At 38.0% G+C, this 23181-nt stretch overlaps 1 protein-coding gene across 1 annotated transcript in view; it reads right to left on the bottom strand.

The window, feature by feature from the left end:
* Positions 1-23181, bottom strand: part of LOC139145669 (glutathione hydrolase 1 proenzyme-like) — a 41311-nt gene that overhangs the window by 1008 nt on the left and 17122 nt on the right. Inside the window, exons 2-11 of the mRNA XM_070716959.1 lie at positions 13179-13269; positions 10022-10267; positions 8142-8368; positions 7248-7440; positions 6702-6862; positions 4012-4158; positions 3526-3662; positions 2902-3089; positions 2191-2431; positions 637-750 (exon numbers count right to left, since the gene is read on the bottom strand). Of these exons, the coding sequence (XP_070573060.1) occupies positions 637-750; positions 2191-2431; positions 2902-3089; positions 3526-3662; positions 4012-4158; positions 6702-6862; positions 7248-7440; positions 8142-8368; positions 10022-10267; positions 13179-13213 (1689 nt within the window). The 5' untranslated portion in view covers positions 13214-13269. The remainder of the gene's footprint in view (positions 1-636; positions 751-2190; positions 2432-2901; positions 3090-3525; positions 3663-4011; positions 4159-6701; positions 6863-7247; positions 7441-8141; positions 8369-10021; positions 10268-13178; positions 13270-23181) is intronic.

Here is a 23181-nt window from a genome sequence, read left to right as displayed (position 1 = left end):
ATATGCGATTTTTAAGCGACTGCTTATTTTCGAGACTTTTCAATAATGTAAGGTTACAATTTCACGATGAGGCGCAGACGAAAACTTGGAAACCTTTGAGGACATACATGACATCCGTCCTATTCCACTACCGACGGCGAGATTTTCTCAAACATTTCAAAATTTTCAACAACATCTATCACCATTTCAATTATGTTGATTTTTCAGAAACTCAAAACAGTTTGAATTCAAAAGTTTGACTTTACCACACGCACTCAGTGCTTTCTCGAGCGGCCTCATGAATACACGACAGGGTAAACATAAATGGATTACGTGAGTGCTACACCGCGGTAAAAATAACCTGAGGCTGGTTGGTGTGTTCACTGGGTCAAGCATTGTCTGGATTTCACACTCTATACATGCAAACTAGATATGGTTAGGGCCGAGCTGCTTGAAGTAGAGGACAATTTCGGTGAAAATTCTAGAGATAGCCTGCAATTTCACAGGAATGGCAATGATGTGATGAGGATGGCAATGATCATGACGACATGTATACAACAACGATGATGATGATGATGATGATGGCTATGGTGGTGGTGGTGGTGGTGGTGGTGGTGGTGTTTGTGCTTGTGCTTGTGCTGGTGAGGAGGATATTACCTCTTCCATCTTTGTCTCATAGTCAATCAAGTCCGGTATTAACTGGTGATGAAATCGGGTGTTGTTTATTGCATCTTGTATATTTTGTCCTAACCAAAGAGTCCTGGCAGTAATCTGTTTCAAAAGAAGAATCGAGTTGTGAAGACAAAACTGCACTGTATGTTTTACTTAATAATGCAAGTTGATACACTATAGGTAGCGGCAAGAAGCCAAGTGAATCCGTGGCATATTTCGGCCAACCAATAAACCAGTTTGCCTCATTCTCTAAAAAAGATAAATTGAAATAGGGCTAATTTTCACTTTCAAATGGTCTTCATTATTAAGTTTTTAGGCCTATTTTTAAACTTAAAATCTTTGACATTAGATTAAGATATAAGAAACAGGTATATACTACTGTGAGGATAGCACTTTGCGGCCATCCAAATTTCTCTCTGACAAAATTTATTTCCAACAATGCACTATTTCTGTTTTCCTAATTTCCAATATACTAAATGTCCAATTTTCCCATTTCATTTGGTGCGTGGCGCAGTGTCTCTCGAGACTATAGCGGAAATAACTGTATGGAAATGGAATTAAGATGTAACATTTGTCTCTTTGCGCGTGACCAAAGGTACTGCCAGCGGGGGCTCGGTAACGATGATTGCGCAAAATAATTTTAAAAATTTGAGGGAATAACATCGTCCAGCGACCAACATCAGCGAAGCAAACACTGGCCGAATATTATGCGGAGAACATCATTGCATTCGGCCATGTTGAGCCACACTTCACCGTGGGAATCTCAACTTCAACAGAAAACGACGAGCCAGCATGAACACAACAGGTGCAGCCAACGGAGCTATTCATCGAAAAAGCTATTCCAGGAGCAATATTTGAGGGCAGGGGAAATTGTAATTTTGCTTGGGCAGGGGACATATTTTTAGGTGGCAGGGGAGCAAATTTTATTTTTTATGTCGGGCAGGGCAGATATCGGTTGGTTGTCCCGGGGAGAGGGCTTTGCGAAAAACGAGGAGAGGGGGAGCTACTTTTAAAATGGGTCAGGGGAGGTTGAGCCATGGTGTTTTCATGGTAGCTTCATGTCTGCAGGGGAAATGGAATGACCAAATTTTTTGGGGGGGATTTTTTGCAGGGTAGGGGAAATCGGCAAGTTTTTTCCGCCACAGGGCAGGGGAGCTTCAAAAATTGACAGTGGGGAGGGGGAAAAGGCACAAATAAGTGGGGAGAGGGTAAAAATGAAGTTTGAGTGCGGGAGGGCAAGTCAAAAAGTTTTCAGTGGGAGGGCAAATTATGAATAGCTAAATAATTACCCTCATGACTTAAAATTAGTCTGTTCACATTACTTGTCAAGCACAATATATCTCATCATAGTAAGGACCCCTTTAAAAGTACATTGTTCGTTGGCTGCACCTGACACAAGATAACAGCTGAATCAATTGATCAGATAAAAGAAAAGGTGGATGTCACACTCTGGTTGGACTGATGGCTATTACACTTTTAGCCAATCACGAGATCAGTACTATAGGTGAGATGTAATAATAAAGGGGGATATTCTCGTACCAGTGCAATTGAAGTAATGATTTTAGGTCCCCCTGCAGCACCAACAAGTAATTGTACGTCGCCGTTGCCATCAATTACAATGGTAGGTGACATCGAGGACATCGGTCGCTTCCCTGGTTTGATGTAGTTTGACTCAGAGGCCGGTACACCGTATGAGTTTGTTGTGTTCGGAGTAGAGAAATCGTCCATTTCGTTGTTAAATATAATACCCGTTCGAGTACCCATAACCTTTGACCCCAAGCTGTCAAAAAGAAAATCCCTCACAGTATTACTACAGAGTATAAATGTTGTTCAAATCGCGGTCTGTCTTGACATGAAACTGATAATCGATTAAAACTATTTATGAAATATAAACAAACAGATTACGATAAGAGAGGTTTGTGTCTCACTCGGACAGTATTTTTTCACTCAACAAATTTAAACAGGTTTGTGAACCCAAGTAACGTAAACGTAATTTCAAGCAAGGTACAACTTAGTCTTTTGCCCTGCTCTGTTTGGTATTTACACTTACTGTAAATACATAAGTTGGAAACAAAGAAACAAATAGGACAACTTCGAAAGAATCTTTGGTTGGAAATTTTCAATGGAATACATTAGGAGGTTTGGTCTGTGAGATGCAAAACAAGGCGTCCAAACCTGGCTCTCACGGGACGAGTAACTATGCCTTAGATTTACTAATGAATCTTGGCTATACTGAGAGACAACACTCACAAGAGGTTGATAGTCGATGTGACTGCCACGGCGTTGCCATCGGCGTCCACTGCACACAGATGCGATGTTCCAGTGTCGTCTTTTAGATAGAAATCTGGTCCGTAATAAAGATAATCATGTGTCTGATTATCATTAATCTTATCTCTAAGACTGGCTGCATACTCCGGTGACGTCATATTTGTGATAATCTGAAAAAGATACTTCGATTAAAAGCACCCTTCCATAACAAAATGCATACATTTCTGTATTATATGTACTTTTAGCTGCTAACGGCATTTTCTGAAATCTGTTGTCGTTGTTCGCAACAACTGCAGAGCAAATTACAACTATTCTTTCCTAGACTCATACCTTTCCTAGACTTTTATAAAAACACATTTTCAGACGTCGACGTAACTCTTGTGACGGCTGTGGCTTTACATTGAATGAAAGGAGATAAAGAAAGACATCGACATTGTCTCGTTCTTTTTAGTTTATCAGCGCCACATACCAAGCTTGAGAAGTCGGCTGTGAATATCTGGCGAAATATTCAATTCGAGACTGTAGACTATTTATTTCTCAATGCAGAACATTTTATACGTTTCTCTTCTCTGAACCAACGTTTGTCAGTGAAGTCATTAAACTCACGTCAGCGACGTCTTCGTAGTCCATGTCTCCGAGAAGAGATCGTTTGGCAAATGCAAATTTGAAGGCCTCCACAATGCGATGATAGGTTAGAATCTTTGACTCCTTATCTCTGACGCTATCTTCAGTCATATTGTACCCTGGAAATTATCAATCGTCATTGGATCAACTTTTTGGGATAATTTGCCCAGTAGCATCGACAAGAAATTTTTACTTATAAAACTGTGTTTCAGCATGCTGATATGCATTCAGGTCTTCATGAAAACCTCAACATGTATGTCGATACAGAGCAAGTACTCTATTCAAGGGTTGCAGTAACTACCGGAATCAAAATAACCATATTCACGTATTGATTGCATATTCAATCATGTTACAAATTTGCAAAGCATTCTCGTCAGTCGATATTTTGAATTAAGATAATCAATGTTCATATCTAAATTACAACCCCCTCGATCAAGAAAGAACATATCAATGTGACGAAATGCATACCTCTGAGAATATTCAGTATCAACATCAGCACTGCACCGCTAGAGGGCGGTGGTAATGAGTAGGCTTTCAGTCCATCGAACTCAGCCATGAGAGGTTCTCGAAATCTCACGCGATAATTCCTCATATCCTCCGTGGTGATGATGCCACCTGAAGTAACGATAACAATTACATGGATGGTAACTTTCTGTCATTACCAAAGCTAGCAACGTGATTTTTTCACCGTGTGTTACAGGTTAAAATATAATATGCCATAACCTTTTGCTTTTATTCCCTTTATTCTTTAAAGACAAAGAGTTTAAGATGAATATATTGTCTCTCTCTCTCTCTCTCTCTCTCTCTCTCTCTCTCTCTCTCTCGATGATATTATTTGCACAAGAATAGCATTGAACAAGCACAGCGTTTCAGAACGAATAAGGGACATATTTTAAAATGCAACATTGTAAGATGCATACTATTTAACTGGTGATGTTCCAAGAACAGACCAAGATATAGTATGGAAAGTGGAATACTCCAAAAGCACCATTAACATTACTTAGGCTAGGCAACGTAACCAGTGCAGAAAGTAGTATGTGTGTTTCAATGACCCGATTACTATACTTTTACCCGCCGATCGGAAACCATTTAGATCTTTAATGAACGTGCTTATGTGTAAAGCAAAGACACACACCGTGAACAATAAATAGAATGTTAAAGAATTGCACACAGTTGCTACGACATCGTTGCGGTATGGACGTGTTTACAGCTGCATGCTGCATATCAAGTCGACATACATTTACACTTCATAGTTAAGGTCACCTATGAGGTGAACAAGGTTTTAAAAAATGTGACTGCGCTGTGTTAACCCTGAGCCGATCTTATGTCGGGTCTGAGAGGTGGGTTCAGAGCTGACGAAAAGTTAAGGCCCGAAGTTTGTGCGTGTGTGTGAACAGTTAATTAAGGTCGGCCCTTGACCAAGTTCACACCCTACTAATAGTTGGCCAAGATCAGAGCGAAGTCGATGAGTGACTAAGAAGAGGGAGATTTAAATACAGTGTTAACGCGGAGAGATTTTTTCTTTAATCAGTATTTTATCACATTCTTGCGCCAGGCCAAGAGGCGGCCCTGGGCCTGATTGTGAATTAGCAACAGTTTCAAGCCCTGTTTTTGCACTACCTCTATAAGTGACTCATATTTGTGGAAGTATTTATCACAAAATGACATAGCAACAGTAGTGTTGCAATCAACATTATATTGTTGTCTCTTCAAAGAATGGTGCTAATTACAAAAAAATACTGATGGCGCCAGAGTCGTTAAGGCGAGGGTGTCATCAAAAAGATCAATGTGTCAGTAACGTAATTATAAATGACATAAATGAACAATGTTATCATTTGTAAATTGTACGATTGAAACACAGGGAAACACCCGAGAGCCTTACAGTTTTTGACGATATCTGTGATATTTTCAATAAAGACATGTGCTTGGTATTTTCTATCACAGTCCCTCCACGTGTTTCTATCAACGGTCTCCTCTCTCTTCACGTAAAGCGGCAGTCTTCACTTCCTAGTTCTCGCTTTACTGGTTGTTGACGTTAACCGTTTATGTAACTGACATCCTTTGTTCTCTCATGAAATTTCTGTTCAGCTAATAGATTTGTTCATAAAGATGTAAAGCTGATAAGAAACCCGCCCCTTTAACACTCTAATTGCGACCTCGGATCAGTTGACAACACAGTGCTGTGTAACCCTTTAACCACCATGGTTTGGCCCAAACCCATTGTTATCAATGGCAATTGAGGACCAGTTTACAGGGAATTGGGGTGGATAGGTTAACCATGAACATTGTCGCGTAATCTCCTACGATGTTGACCTTATAAGTGGACAAAATCAGTCGGTCAACATCTCGCGATATGCTCGTCCTTACAACAAGAGAGGAGACCGTTGATGGAATCACATGGACTGTGATAGGATGGATATGTGTGTTTATATATATATATATATATATAATATATATATATATATATATATATATATATATATATATATATATATATATATATATATATATATATATACATACAAAATGTATACAATATATATATATATATATATATATATATATATATATATATATATATATATATATATATATATATATATATATTTTCGGTGTACTCAATGCCATACGGAAAAATGGGTTAAGAAACGGTATCTCATGTCAAATTGTAATACTATCAAAAGAGTTCAAAGAATCCTGCTTTTGCACAATGTGAGGGTCATGTCGACAGTAATCGCATACTGATTGGTATGAATTTAACGTCAAGACCACAAAGAAACAATCTACGATACCGATGATTGTAACTTATGTGTCGACCATAAATTTCTCCGTTCATTTCAAAAGTGTCGACGGCGTTGCTTGGCCATGGCATGGAAGTCCAGTGCAATACTGCACAATGACAAGGATCGTTGGAAGTTGACGTAAAGTGCGTTTGACTTGCGTTCCAACGACTCCAAAGAGATTAAGAATGAAAATGAATCACGGAATTACATCACCAAATATAGCGGGCCGATAATTGCATCATTGCAGTCACATCTCTGAGAAGTTTACAAAAATCAGACCAAGGAAACAAAGATACCACCAGTTCATACCCTGCTTGTATGTTAACAAGTATATTATATGTACCACATGGTGTGCTTTAATGTTACCTCACTTACCTTGTTCTTCAATATCTTTGACGATATCGTCAGCTAATCGACCAGTGTAGAAAGCTTCAGCGCCCCCAGCGGCGATTCTCCTGTACGTTTGGGCTAATTTTGGCCGAAACATTATGTCACCCTCTTGCTTTAGACTTCCGTTAGCCTTCAGGAAAACTTCGCTGAAATGGAAAAAGGACCCCTAAAAACTCGAACTTTTAATGCATCTTTCTGTTGTTTGACCGAATATGCAATTGAATCGAGTTCAAATCAGTGATCTGCACATTTCTTATGGCACCCGATATACAATTTACGAAGCCATTATTTGTTGTTGACATTTTGTTCGAAAATTTGCAAGTTATATACAATGTAGATTCGGAATACGTTCGTCCATAATGCTTAAACTGGTGGAATGGTTGTATAATTACATAAATAAGGAGTCATTTAAAATTAGTAATGTCAGTCAGAGCGCATTAAACTCCTGAGGTTGATAATGGTACAATATGCAATCGTCATTAACTCGGAGATCCAGCACTTAAGATTTCACCGACAAGTGTTGCTCTTTACCCGAGGTTTGGCATCGTTCTTATATAACTTTCTCTGATTCTTAATACTGAGGCAAGAGCACCACCGATTTCCACGCCCTCTTCAGCTAATTTGATGGACGGCTCGAAGAGGTCCTTCCACGGCAGTTTACCGTACTTCATGTGGGCTGTCCAGAAACACTCCACTTCTCCCGGCACGCCAACAGCCAGTCCGCCTGTAACGGCACGACAGATTGACTTTAAAGGCCAAGTGTCTTCGTCTACATGCACCTCTTTCTTTGACAAGATAGCATCCAATTTTACTGATTCTTAATTATATATATTACAACAAGTCGATTGTGCTATAATTTGCACTCATGATTTAATTGATAAGGGTAAGTCCTTCACGAGATTCCTTAGACGTATTCTCCGCCAGTCGGTCTCAGGAATTTTGTCATGTTTAATCAACCATATCGCCCCCGCCTTCCATTTACTGTAGAATCTCTCCGATGAAAAGTGCGAACCTCGCATCTCCGAGTAAAGCTGTGATGTTGTCTTTACCCGTTTCGCAAAGTACTTATAAATACGTCCGTTTCCATTCCCCATCCCGTATTTTGCAGCGCATTTCTTCAAGCTTCTGTACCTTGCTGACTACTGGACAGTTTGTGGCCCTATCTTTATATATAGGCTTACTATGTAATCGCCCATCAACAGTGCATGCTCATGTACAAGGTTTTACAAGATAAACATGGGTCTTGTCTTACGCGATCTAATCTCACATTATACCCATAGAAAGATATCGTGTCAATGAGTCCGTTGCGTCTGAAATGCGTTCTATAAATTATTCCGTTCATTTATTTTAGCGCGTCTCTTTCTAATCAAACTCTTGCAGATTTTGAAAGAGTAGAGTGACACTAAGTTCTTATTGATAGCTTACCGACTGTTGAAGCATCATCTTCTGGATGTTCTATGTACATGTTCTGTGTCGCCGCTTCGGGCGCTTGTTCACGTCCATCGATTGCTTCAACTTTCCCACTTTCCTTGTTGTAAATGACCATAAAATTACCTCCACCGATGCCGTGACTTTGTGGGTTGACTACACCGCTGCAAAGCAAGCTGGCGATAGCGCCATCAACGGCGCTTCCCCCAGCCTGCAATATATCCCTATAAGAACAAAATCACAGCAAAGGTTTTTCGCTGATGTTTGCTGAGGCAAATTTCCTTTGTAAGATACAATGCTCCCTACCTTGAACTGTACTGAGGAATCAAACTGCATGATATTGAAATGCATCGTGGGTAAACAGCCGACTTCTCCGTAGTCTGGCTCCCTGACCCATTTCTACCGCTGGCTGCGCTGGTAACGAAAATAGGGTCAGGCATGGGCTATTGTAAGCATGGCTATCATTGGTCAATAGTACGAGTGAAGTGATTGCGTTGAATTTGTTTCCAACTTGGAGCTACCTTCGAATTTAGATTTAGTATACCCATTGAGTCATTTTACCTCCATATTTCCCGAACCAAGCATGTTTTGTCGACATAGAAAGAAAACGAAAAATCATTTATTTTTGAGTCATTGCCGTACATTCAAAATGTCATCGTGGTCACCAGGTCACGTCTGAGAAAAAAAATCATGGACGATAATCAATATTTCGCCACTAAATACCATCATAGAAGAACATAGTCAGAGACTTAAAAGTGAATTTGTGCAAACAACTTCAACGTTCGATGTTTTGTCATATCATTTCAGAGTTTGCCATTGTATAGATATGCTGATCACACGATCTTGTCAGGTGACGTGCTCATTAATATGCAGTCATTATTCCGATTGAAACATTAGCCCATACCTGACCCTATTTTCGTTAGCAGCGCAGCCAGCGGTAAAAAAGGGTCAGTGAACCAGATTATCTCCTTGCTACTTTTCGAGATAGTGATAACATAAATATTTTTAACGAAATGTGCAATCGATTTCATGGCAAAAGGCTCTGTTAATCTCGTTATTTTTTTTATCCATTGAGGCATTTTTGTATGAAATTCCTTCTTTAACCTTAAAATTTACTTTGAGATCTGTAATGTTATGTCTTTTGTCAGCATGAATCCGACATGTTGAAAATATGGTCGATCGCCTGAGTTTTATGACCCACTTAGGTGGCAAAATCGAAAACTAAGGAACCGATAATAGCGTTAAGACAAGAGAAAATTTCATATCGTTCATGATTTACGTCATTTTTTATGGATTTTACAGCCAAATGGAACATAAAAACATCATAAACAGCTCGCTGACTGGGACTGTGACAAGGACTGACCATTGTCACCAAGAAATCCATAACGTAGATCAGCTGTAAAGTTTTATGTGAAATATTTTTCATTTGTGTGGTATTTGAAATACAGTGTCTTGTTCTTCTCCCAAAGTCATGTCGAAGATGTTCACTTTGGCAATGTAACGCATCCTCTATGTGTGATCTGTTTCCACTGTCATTGTTGTCATCTTGAACTGAGTGAATTTTCGTTGTGAACTGGAATTCATTTGTCAACACGTGCAATAGATATCACATTGCACACAATTCATCGAGTTTGCATTGCTAAAACTTCATATTTCAAGAAAAATTTTGAATGAAGAATCAGAAGATTTTTTTTTCCAAATAAACAAAAATACTGAATACATTTTATTAAGTTACTATCCCTAAAAGAAACCGGAAGTGTCCAATACCCAGGATTCAGACTGTGTTTCCTAAACATGCGCAGCTTTGAGTTGTACTGTGTGAATGCATTTGAACCCTCTTCATTGAAAAAATAGATCACAATATATTACACACTAACCTTCCAACGACAGAGCATCTTCCATTGTCAGCGGTAACAATCGCATTTTTGAAGAAATATTTATCGGTCGAAGGTGACTCTGTTGAGTCACCGACTGTAGTAGTTACCCAACTTTCTTCATTTCCAGCTGGGTTCTGTGAGCAACGCGAGAAAGAGCATTTATCCAGGGCGTAGATCAGTATCAGCCCGACACCAACGACGCAGATAACACACACGGCAACGACTGCATACGTGCGTGCATTCTTTCTGAAATTGGATAGGTGAAAGCAGTAACTTACGACACCGAAAAACAAACAAGACCATAATATTTTGACATGAATTTATATAGTTCCTACTCAGCCTTTTAAAAATTTACCGGAATTCTTCTCTTTTTATAACAAATAGCGATTAATAGGAATCCAAAACGTATATACAGCACTAAACTTAATGACTAAAGCGTAGCACTCTAATTTCGCAAGAACTCGTATCACCGACATAATAGTTATATGCCACTTTTGTATTTTTCCACTTCAACAAGGTGACGCAGTAGCTACACATTACCGACAAGCATCAACAATGATTTGAAGGTGACCTTAGGTTAGACTCGATTTGCGATTGTACTACCATAACTTTCAAAGGGATATCCATTTTGGGAGATGCCAAACAATTAACTTTAGTTTTACTATAGTCTCACACATAAAGTGACCTCGCTCATTTACACAAGCAGATGGACTTCCCTGTATACCCGTGTAGTCTCAAAAAACAGGTGGTTAAGCGTTATGCTGGTTTCGTCATTTATAATATTATCTTTTTTTTTTGATAAAACTGACGGGGTTGTTTGATGAAACCGTAAATTCATGCAAAGCATATTTTCATATAGAGACACCCGTGGTTACAATATGAAATCAGCCCTGTTACCTTTATTGCTGACATACTCCTTCATTGACATATCTACGGAGACACAGCAAGTAAATAACAGACGGTATTTTACAACGCTGCTACCATAGTATGGTAGTCAATGTGAGGTATCGCTTGCAATTCCCTTCCGTGTTACAAACTTCAATAAGTGTTGCAGTGTACTTTGGCGGACATTGAAACACTAATGAATATTAATGGGTAATTACACTTAAATGAACAAGCATGTTTCATTGCGGCATAGTAGTATGTTGAAGCTCTAAAATGGGGAAAGCACAAATCAGAACAAACAATAACAACATTCGGTGGCTGACTGTGTTCCTCATAACTAACCACATGCATAAATGTCATGAATCCTTGACATTTGAATTACAAGGCTGTGTAACGATCAAGCAACAGAGGCAGCTCTTTTAGCACATTTTAAATTCGCCAGTGATAAATTGAGACAGAAAATTTAACGAAAATACAGAAAGTAGGCGCTAACTACGGTAGTCATATGATACCATATAGATGAAAAATTTTCTGTACAATAATTCTACAGTTTTTGTTCTCGGGCTCTTGTTTTACATTTCAATAATAGGGACCCTTTACAAGAGGTGAATAAATATATGCATAATGTATTTATGTTTTCTTCTATTTGTGTTAAAAGAGGAACAGTAAAATGGGATTTTAAAGAAGCCTCCATAAATTGAAATAGTATGCGAACAAAACAAAATATTTCATTTCAAATATTTTACACCAAGGAGAGATTAATACAAGAAGAACCAGATATGAACTGTAAATGCTCACGTGTTTCATTATATATTGCAGTTATGTGTAAATTTGAACCTTTGCCACATGTTTGCAACTTCACTGAAAGTATTATGATCAACATAATGAACAATATTCACCACAGATTGACTCTATTGTTCATTAAGTATTCAAATACGCAATTAGCTGAAATAGAAATAATTAATTTCTTTGACTACTGTCACTGTATCACCTCTTTATATAGCAAGTGTAATTGCCTCTTGTCAAGTCCTTTAAACTAAATATTCCAAACTTTGAAAGCTCATTAGATATGCAAACTATAAATTAGCTGACATGAAAACTTAAGTGCAAAATGACTTCCAATATTGGTATAACCTGGTATAATCATCAATGTACATAGCATGTTATGCCAAATTTGATCAAATAAATCCAAGTATATATCCCTAATTAGGAAAGTTCATTAAATATGCAAATTAGGAATCGGCTGAAGCAAAAATGCATAATGCCTTTCAATAATGTTAGCCTACATAATGGTATCTTTAATGTACATAACAAGGTTCATCAATTTTGGTCATGTAAATTCAAATATATATCCCTAATTTCAAAAATTCATTAAATATGCAAATTAGGAGCTGGGTGAAGTAAAACTGCTTAATGACTTTCAATAATGTTCTATCATAGTATCTTTAAAGTACATAGCAAGTTTCATTAACTTTGGTCATGTAAATTAAAATATGTATCCTTAATTTCAAAAGGTCATTAAATATGCAAATTAGGATTTGAATGAGGTAAAAATGCTTAATGACTTTCAATAATGTTAAATAGTATCTTCAATATGCATACCAAGTTTCATCAAGTTTGATCGAGTAAATTCAGATATATATACCTAATTAGGAAATTTCATTAAATATGCAAATTAGTAATATCTTTCACGTCACCCCTTAATATCTTTCACAGCTGATATATCTTGATGTTATCAACATTTGCAGCAAATCTCATCAAATTGTGTGCTGTCGTTCTCAGTGTATATCCGGTTTTTCTAAACTCATTAATTATGCAAATGAGCAAAAAGTAAGCAAGCCACATCAACCAAAAACTAATCAGTTCTTGCCATTTAAAAACTGAATCTATGTACCAGATTTGATTCTGATCTGATGAGCCGGTTTTGAGATATTGAGCACACAGACAGACAGACACACACACAGACAGACAGACAGACAGACAGACAGACGGACAGACAGACAGACAGACACACAGACAGACAGACATCGCTGCGACATATGCTCACGTGTGTCAACACGTGAGCAAAAAATGGAAAATCTGCAATATGACGTCAAAACAAATTCAATAATCCAAATCATACAAGGTAATAAATTACCAGGTCTTTAGTATAAAATATCAAAAAGAAAATATTAACAAGGTAATGAAGGACCATCTTGAACCACGAATACAATAATAAGTGGTGGTACCAGGTGTCCAACATGAGGTACTGTACTGTACATGGTTTACGAACCTTTTGAAGGTTTTCTTGGACCCGGCTTCTTCCATTGCAATCCTTTCTCAGTTACTTGGTAAAGATCAGGATGTCCCTTTCAGCATGAAATCTTGAAGCAAAATGATAAAGTCATACTTCAATTGGCGCGAAGTAGTGAAATTGCGGCAAAAAAGTGACCAAAACAGGCGTAATTTTTGCTCAAGAACGGTTAACGACTGTTGGCTATAGGGGATGTGAACCCCCTGAAGAACAAAACTTGTATTTTTCAGAAGCATTGGGATCCCTATAATACTAAATGGAATTTTAACAGAAAAAATATAGGGATGCAATAGCTGTTACGGTCATGTTTTGAAGGGTACTGCAAAATCACAATTTAGCTACCCACTTGCATTTCTGTCAAACCTTTCTTCTTGTAAGTTATCTGATGAGCTTATTTTTTACATAACCTGACTTGTAGGGATATCATGACATTAGTAAGAAAGTGTATTCCTCTTTAAGATGACATATTGTAATATGAGATATATCTTCTATACTTTTCATGAAATAGGATCAAAACTTACACCGTACCTCAAAGTTTATACCGCATATTACTGCCAGAGTGAATCTCAAATTACACTAATGTCACTAAGACATGAGACAAAGGGCAATGCTTTGTATGGAATCTGTTTTATTTGCTACAAGGACATGCCCAAAATATGAAATAGACATAAACAGAAAAAAATAATTGGATGCGGTAATGTTTTGAAGGGCACTGTAAAATCACGATTTGCGACCCACAGCATTTTGTCAAACATGTTGTAAGTCGTCTGCTAAGCTTGTTTTTTAATGTACCCTGGCTTGAGGGGCATCATTATTAAGGCATTTTGTTTATTTTTAAGGTGACACATTGTCATCTGCACTATCTTCTATAGTTTTCATGAAATAGGACGAAACTTACCCCTTAACCCAAAAATGCAAAAAAGCAAATAACGGCTTATCTTAAATTCTACAAATATTTTTGCTGCAAATAAAACAGAAAGCGATGCTTATATATGTAATCTATTTTGTTTGTTACAGAAGTATGCCATAAACTTTTAACAGGAATAGAAGATGACTTAGTAGCCATTGGGAACATATTTTGAGGGGTACCCAGCTTTGGTAAGTTTGCTAAAACACATCCATTTGTATCAAACACGTCTTTATGAAAGTTTTCAGCCGACCTAAATTTGATACATAACCAGGATTGTAGGGTAGCATTGGAAAGAATATTTTTACTCTTCATTTTTGCACACTATAAAATTCATTATCGTCTGCAGTTTTCATGCAATAGCACGAAAACTTACTCAAAGTTTAATTTGCAAACTACAGCTGTTCTCCCATAGGGCCAAAGTAATTAAATTCTTTGTTTTGCATCCCCACCCGCTTAGGTTTTTAAGGTTTTCATGAAATACACACACAGTGGCTTTGAATAGGAAATTTAAGGACGTAACCGCTTAGCTTTTCTGAACTAAATATTTTGTTACAATTTTTTATTTGCTGCAATCAAATTACATTGTGTTAATTTTCTTGTGTGCTTTTTCAGCCACTTAGACACCTACCTTTTCCCATTTTGTATGAACGCAAAACAAAGAATTTAATTACTTTGGCCTAAGTAGTTTTAGCATTTAATGTAGATAGATTCTATAAAATACATAAACTTTGTCTGAAACCTCTTTTATTTGTTACAGAGACATTTCAAAACTATAAACAGTTAGCTGTTAACTATAGACAGTTAGCTGTGCGGGGATATGTATGGTTGTGTTGTGCCTGACCACCTGCTCGACAGTGTATCAATCTTTTCAAAATGGTTTTTCTGTAATTGACTGATATTACTGCCCTGCTGATAGTTACGCCTGACAGTGTTGACAAGACCTCGATTTAGACAATATGTCTAGTTCGCGTAATGCCAATGTGTCAAAGCAAACCACTGTAAGTGCAATTGTGAGTCAGATTTATGAGTATTTCATTATCAATATGAAACTTCGATTATAGGTTTTCTGGGGTAGAGGGACAAGAATAACGTACTAGGTGAATAAACTATTTAGTATGTGGGAGATAAGTATTTACAGAGAAATTAATTAAGCCAGAATCACTCTAACATATAATCGGTTTTCCCGGGACTTTGATTCCATGACCAGGGTCAGAGCACTATCGATTCACAGTGTTATTGTCGTATCTCGTCGGTCTGGGGAGTATACTCGCTGCTGAGAGGTACTTTGAGATCTTTGACAGAGTAGAGACTCACAGAGTTGTTGGATGTCAATGATGATGGTTTATTAGTCCCAACAGACACCGTCCGGGGGACTTATAGGTTTGGTCATGTCAGTGCGTGCGTCCGTGCGTGCGTGCGTGCGTCCGCCCGTCCGTCCGTCCGTCCGTTCACGCAGATATCTCATAGATGCCTGGAGCGATTTCATTCAAACTTGGTACAAGGATTACTTCATATGTCATACAGATGCACGTCGATTGTTTTGTGAAACGATCCAATATGGCCGCCATTATTACGATTTTTTCATGTACAGAGCCATAACTCAGACATGTTTCAACCGATTTTATTCAAAGTTGATACAAGGACATTGACCAATGTCATAGATATACACGTCAATTTGTTTTGTAATACGATCCAATATGGCTGCCGTGCGGCCATTTTGTTACGATTTTTTTCATGTACAAAGCCATGTTTTTAAGTCTGGACTTAAAACACATTTATTTTTAGAAAGTTTTTAATGCTATTTTTAGAGTTTTTTAGATTGTAGCAACATTTTATCAACTCACTGTACTGTACAGCGCCTTGAGATGTCCTTTTTACATGGAAGGCGTTTTTTTTTTTTTTTTCAAGAAATAAATATTATTATTATTATTATAACTCAGACATATCTCAATGGATTTTATTCAAAGTTGGTACAAGGACATTGACCTATGTCATACATATGCACATTGATTTGTTTTTTGATACAATCCAATATGGCCGCCAGGCGGCCATTTTATTACGATTTTTTCATGTACAGAGCCATAACTCAGACATGTTTCAACCCATTTTATTCAAAGTTGGTACTGTTACGTGCAGAGGATACGAACAAAAGGGTGAACTCAGCAGTTAACGTTTAAACAAAATTTATTACGAAAATAAAACTAATTGCTAAGTCAGGGATAGAGTACAAGCTTTAAAAGTGTACAGACTACTTATCTCAGCTGGGACGGCAAAGCTCCAGTCTCAGAGTTGTAACAGTCAGTTGGATGAATGAACAGTCCTTTGGCTTGCAGGCTTGAAGCTGCACAAAGTCCACAGTATAAATCCAGCGTTGGCAGTGAAGGTCTTGAAAGGTCTTGAGAATGACTACTGCTGGAGTTTAGTAACACACAAGAGACACGATCCCAAAAGTCTGACTGGAAGCTGAGCACGTCCCTTTTATAAAGGCATATAAGAACAATCTAGAACTTTTATTGACATGCTAATTACTGTTCTAAAATTATCTCCCTTACACAACTAATCAACTTTCCAGAACATTCCAAACATGACTAATTGAATTCAAGGTTGTGAGGTCATCAAGGGCATGACCTTGAGAATGTTCTAGACTAATTGAACTCAGGTCATGATGAGTGTGGGGGGAATGACCTACATAACACACCCCCTCTTCAAAAAAAAGAAAATTTTTCAAAGAAAAATCTTTCTTTTACAAATGTAATCTTGAAAAGGATTTAAGTACTCAAATTTTGTTTTACTCTAAAGTAAAGTTTCTTGAAAGTGAACAACAATAAAATTTCTTGAAAGTGAACAACAATAAACTCTAAATACGAGAGAGACAGTCTGCAATTAAATTGTCTCTGCCTTTGATATGTCTAATGTCAAGATTAAACTCCTGTAACATTAAACTCCATCTTAGCAATCTCTGATTTTTGCCTTTAAATTTCTGCAGAAAAACAAGAGGGTTGTGATCAATATAAACCACTATTGGCTGATTTGAAGAAGTAACATAAACTTCAAAATGCTGTAAAGCTAATATCAAAGATAAACACTCTTTTTCAATTGTAGAGTAGTTCTCTGGGATTTGTTAAATTTGCGTGAAAAAATAGCAAACAGGATGATCTACACCATGACTATCCTCTTGCAATAAAACAGCACCAGCAGCCGTATCACTAGCATCCACAGCTAATTTGAATGGCAAAGTGAAATCTGGTGCAGACAACACTGGGGCACTTTGCAGTATGGCTTTAAGTGTATCAAATGCCTGTTGGCATTGCTCTGACCAAACAAACTTACTTTCTTTTTAAGTAAGTTAGTCAAAGGCTCAGTAATTGTGGAGAAATTTGGACAGAATTTTCTGTAGTAACCAGCCATACCGAGAAAGCGCATCAGTTGTCGTTTGCAGTTTGTATGGGAAAACTTGAAATGGCACTGATTTTGGCATCAACAGGTTTTACCTCACCCTGTCCTACAGTATGTCCGAGGTAAGTCACCCTCGCCCAACTAACTCAGATTTGGCAAGGTTGACAGTCAACATTGCTTTACTCAGTCTCTCGAAGAACTTCCGCATGAGCTTGATGTGTTCCTCCCAGGTGTCACTATACAGGACGACGTCGTCAACGTAAGCTGCACATCCGTCTAGCCCGGATATGACGTCGTTGATCATCCTTGGAACGTTGCCGGAGAGTTCTTCATTCGAATGGCATCACCTTGTACTGGAACAATCCGTCTGGTGTAACAAAGGCGGATATTTCACGAGCACGATCCGTCAGAGGGACTTGCCAAAATCCCTTCAGTAGGTCAAATTTCGTCACATACTTGGCTTTTCCCACTCGGTCGATGCAGTCATCAATCCTCGGGATTGGGAAAGTGTCTGTCTTTGTTAAAGTGTTGACCTTCCTAAAGTCCGTGCACATACGATAACTGTGGTCTGATTTGGGAACAAGTATGCACGGCGAACTCCAGTTACTTTTACTGGGTTCAATAAAGTCATTGTCCAGCAGGTATTTGATTTCTTCCTGGAGATATTTCGCTTTTGTTGGATTCAGTCTGTATGGATGCTGTTTTACAGGCTTACTGTCCCCAACATCAACGTCGTGATAGATGACGTTTGTCCTCGTTGGAACATCTTGAAACAGGTGTTTATATTCATGGAGCAGTTCTTTCACCTGTTGTTGTTGTTCTGGCTGGAGGTGTGCCAACTTTGTAGACTCCAGCTTCTCCAGGATTTCTGAGTTCTGAAGCTTGACCGAGCCCAGCTTTGAGTTTAGAGTATTTTCACTCAAGTCAGTTTCAGTATCACTATCTTCATAATGGTTTGAACTGACTGCACTGACAGGCTGAGTTATAGTAGGATTATCCCTATCAAAATATGGCTTAAGCATATTTATGTGACATAGCTGTTTTTGTTTTCGCCTGTCAGTGTTATTATGATGTAATTTAAATCACTCAATTTCTTATCAATTAGGTATGGCCCAAAGTAACGAGCATGGAGTGGTTTGCCAGGAATTGGAAGTAGAACAAGAACTTTTTGACCTGGTTCAAACTTCCGTTTTGAGGTGCTTTTATCATATTTGGTTTTCATTGACTGCTGAGATGACTCAAGATTTTCTCTGGCTAATTCACATGCTTTAGAGAGTTTCGTACGAAAATCTGACACATATTGCAAAATATTCAGACAATCATCATCGTCTGATAGGAATTCTCTTTAACGAGCTTAGTGGGCCACGGACTGTATGTCCAAATACAAGCTCAAATGGGCTAAAACCAAGAGACTCCTGAATTGACTCTCTAACAGCAAAGAGCAAAAAATGAATTCCTTCATCCCACTGCTTCTCTGTGTCAAAACAGTAGGTCCTAATCATGTTTTTCAAAGTTTGATGAAATCGCTCAAGAGCACCCTGACTTTCTGGATGATAGGCGGATGACCTATACTGTTTAATGCCTAGCTGATCCATTACTTGTTGAAAATTCCAGACATAAAGTTGGAGCCTTGATCGGACTGGACACATTTAGGGAGGCCAAATAAAGTGAAAAATTTTACTAAAGCTCTCACTATAGTCTTTGTCTTTATGTTTCTCAATGGTATGGCTTCTGGGAACCGGGTTGATGTACACATTATTGTCAACATATACTCATTTCCTGATCTTGTTTTTGGTAGGGGCCCAAAACAGTCTATTAGTATCCTACTAAATGGTTCTTGAAATGCAGGAATTGGCTGTAAAGGGGCCTTTGGAATGGTCTGATTTGGCTTTCCTACCATTTGACTCGTGTGACAAGTTTTACAGAAATGTGCTACATCCTGCCTGAGATTAGGCCAATAAAAGTGACTGAGAATTTTATGATAAGTTTTCCTTACTCCCAATGACCAGCCCAGGGCGTTTCATGGGCCAGGCGCAATATTTCAGCACGATAGGGCTTTGGAACCACAATTTGATGTTTTATAGCCCAATCGTCATCAACCAAACATCTGGAGGTCTCCATTTACGCATGAGAATACCAGATTTTGTATAATAGGAAACAGAGCTATCTGAAGTTTTACCTTCATCATCTACCCTGTCAAACAAAGACAAAATATCTGGGTCTTTGTGTTGTTCTGCAATGAGATTTGATCTAGAAAATGTCTGACTTTGGTCAGCAGAAGTTTACTGGAAGTTTCAAATCCACGAGGGATAACGGAATGATCCGTGTCAAACACCTGACTGAGAAAGGTGTCATTTAAGTCAACATCAGTGACATTATTTTTGAGAGTATTTTGATTCTCGGAAGTTTTCTTTGACATGGCTCGAGTAATGGCACATGAAGGAAATAAATTGGGTATCTCTTGTTCAATTGGCTCTGGATCCTGATCTAAACTAGGATTATCAGTCACAAGTGGATTAGTAATGACCTTGTCCCCAGCAAGGTCGTTTCCAAGAAGAAGGTGAATCCCTTCAAAAGGCAAAAAAGGCCTAATACCTAAAGCCACAGGTCCAGAAACAAAGTCGAAGACAAATAGACATTATGGAGAGGAACAGGAATAAAGTCATTGCAATCTACCCCCTTAATAAGAACTTTAGAACCTGAAAATGACTTTTCAGAAAACGGCAGGGTATCTGCCAACAAAAGAGACTGGGAAGCCCCGGTATCTCTTAAAATTTTGACAGGGGTAGCAGAAGAGAAATCACTAGAAAGTGATATAAAACCATTATGAATAAATGGCTCGAAAATACCCATAATGCTATCTTGAGAAGAATTGACCTTGACCTCATTAATTGGGGATAAGAGGGGTTTAACCTCAGAAAATGTGTTACACACATTATTAGACTCTAATTGAGTTGATGAAGAAATAAAGCCGGTGGGCTTAGATCCACTTTGACCACTTTGACCTTCACGTTTTCTTTTCAATTTGAAACACTCTGACATTAAATGGCCGTCTTTCTTGCAATAATTACAAAGAAAGTGTACCGAACTGTTTGTCAGAAGGAGATTGAGACTTGGGATCTGATGATGTGGGAGTGTTACTTGAACTCTGTGAACTGCTGTCATTTGATTTTCTACTCTCCTTTGAAAAATTCTTGGATGAAAAGGAGAGTTAAATTTACCTGCATTGTTTCTGTATGAAAAGGACTGGGATGGTTTGCTGAGAAATGAAGATTTGTGGGTCAATGAATAATCATCGGCCAAACGTGCAGCAACCTCTAATGTATCTGCCTTTTGTTCATTGATAAACGTCTTGATGTCACTCCGGATGCACCTTTTAAATTCCTCAATCAAAACAAGTTGTCGTAATTGTCATAATTCTGACTGACCTTTTCCGAAGAACACCAACGATCAAACAGTTGTTCTTTTGTTCGAGCAAATTCAACGTAAGTTTGATCTTTCACCTTCTCACAATCCCTAAATTTCTGACGGTAAGCTTCAGGCACCAACTCATAACCCTTGAGAATAATTCCTTCACAGAATCATAATCTGAAGCCTGCTCTACTGACAACTGAATGTAAATTTCTCTGGCTTTACCCACCAAAGCACTCTGCAAAAGCATAGACCAGGACTCCTTAGGCCAATTCAGACTCTGAGCAATTTTCTCAAAATGAAGGAAATATTTATCAACATCCTTTTCTTGGAAAGGGGGAACTAGCCTGAAATGCTTAGTGATGTCAAACTTGTCTGAAGGGAAGAATTTTCCTGACTGTCCAAGCTCTAAACGTTTTATTTCTAACTGCAATCGGTGTTCTGCTAATTCTCTTTCCTTTTCTTTTTCCTCTCTTTCTTTCTCCCTTTGTCTTTCTTCCATTTGCAATTCTTTTTCTTTCATTTCCAATTCCCTCTCTTTCTGTCTTTCTTCCATTTCTAACTGCATTTGTATTTTTTCTTTTTCTAATGCCTGTCTCTCCTTTTCCATTTGTAATTCTTTTTCTTTCATTTGTAATTCTTTTTCTTTTTCTAATGCCAATTTTTTTTAGCTCGAAATCTGCCTGTATTTCCAATTCTAATTTTTTGAGTTTGAAGGAAGACTCAGGCTCATAATCTTTTAAGGCAGACTCCTCAAAATGGCCAGAATTAACTAAATGTTTTGCAATCTTGAACTGTATTTCTCGCTTGCGCATAGATCTTTTGACATCTACTTTAAGGAAATTGGCCAGTGCTATGAGGTTGTCTTTTCTGAGGGAATTAAATGTGTCCTGATCAAGGTCATCCATAAATTCGTCTGGCTTGAATTCCGCCATGATTGAATTTCGCTGAGTTCACAGTATACAGTAGTTTTGAAAAGGTAGGCAAAATGTTGTCAAACGGCTCAAAATATTCGTATCCCGGACAAGCCCCCAATTTTGTTACGTGCAGAGGATACGAACAAAAGGGTGAACTCAGCAGTTTAACGTTTAAACAAAATTTATTACGAAAATAAAACTAATTGCTAAGTCAGGGATAGAGTACAAGCTTTAAAAGTGTACAGACTACTTATCTCAGCTGGGACGGCAAAGCTCCAGTCTCAGAGTTGTAACAGTCAGTTGGATGAATGAACAGTCCTTTGGCTTGCAGGCTTGAAGCTGCACAAAGTCCACAGTATAAATCCAGCGTTGGCAGTGAAGGTCTTGAAAGGTCTTGAGAATGACTACTGCTGGAGTTTAGTAACACACAAGAGACACGATCCCAAAAGTCTGACTGGAAGCTGAGCACGTCCCTTTTATAAGGCATATAAGAACAATCTAGAACTTTTATTGACATGCTAATTACTGTTCTAAAATTATCTCCCTTACACAACTAATCAACTTTCCAGAACATTCCAAACATGACTAATTGAATTCAAGGTTGTGAGGTCATCAAGGGCAGTGACCTTGAGAATGTTCTAGACTAATTGAACTCAGGTCATGATGAGTGTGGGGGGAATGACCTACATAACAGTACAAGGACATTGACCTATGTCATACATATGCACGTTGATTTGTTTTATGATACGATCCAATATGGCCGCCAGGCGGCCATTTTATTACGATTTTTTCATGTACAGAGCCATAACTCAGACATGTTTCAACCGATTTTATTCAAAGTTGGTACAAGGACATTGACCTATGTCATAGATATACACGTCAATTTGTTTTGTGATACAATCCAATATGGCTGCTGTGCGACCATTTTGTTACTATTTTTTCAGGTACAGAGCCATAACTCAGGCATATCTCAACGGATTTTATTCAAAGTCGGTACAAGGACATTGACCTATGTCATACATATGCACGTCAATTTGTTTTGTGATACAATCCAATAAATTAAATTTATTGCCAATTTGCATTTACATGATGAACTTTTGTTTTTAGGGTGAATGTCCGGAAGCACTGCATCAAACTTTATAAAGTATGATACCAGTGATAATCTATCAATGTTATGATAGGATGCAAAAATGTTTTGCAACATCCTGTTGATTAATTCCTAGTTGACTCGTTTAATGACCTTTAGGATGGTGGCCTACATTGGTTTTATGTTTTCATCACCATGGAACTCATTCTTGGCCATTGAGCGCCATCTGTATCAAAGTATTTTTATCACAGACCTAATTAA

Source organism: Ptychodera flava, chromosome 12, assembly GCF_041260155.1.
Source record: "Ptychodera flava strain L36383 chromosome 12, AS_Pfla_20210202, whole genome shotgun sequence".
NCBI lineage: Eukaryota > Metazoa > Hemichordata > Enteropneusta > Ptychoderidae > Ptychodera > Ptychodera flava.
Note: the sequence above shows the minus strand (reverse complement) of the source record. Positions and strands in the feature narration are given on the sequence as shown.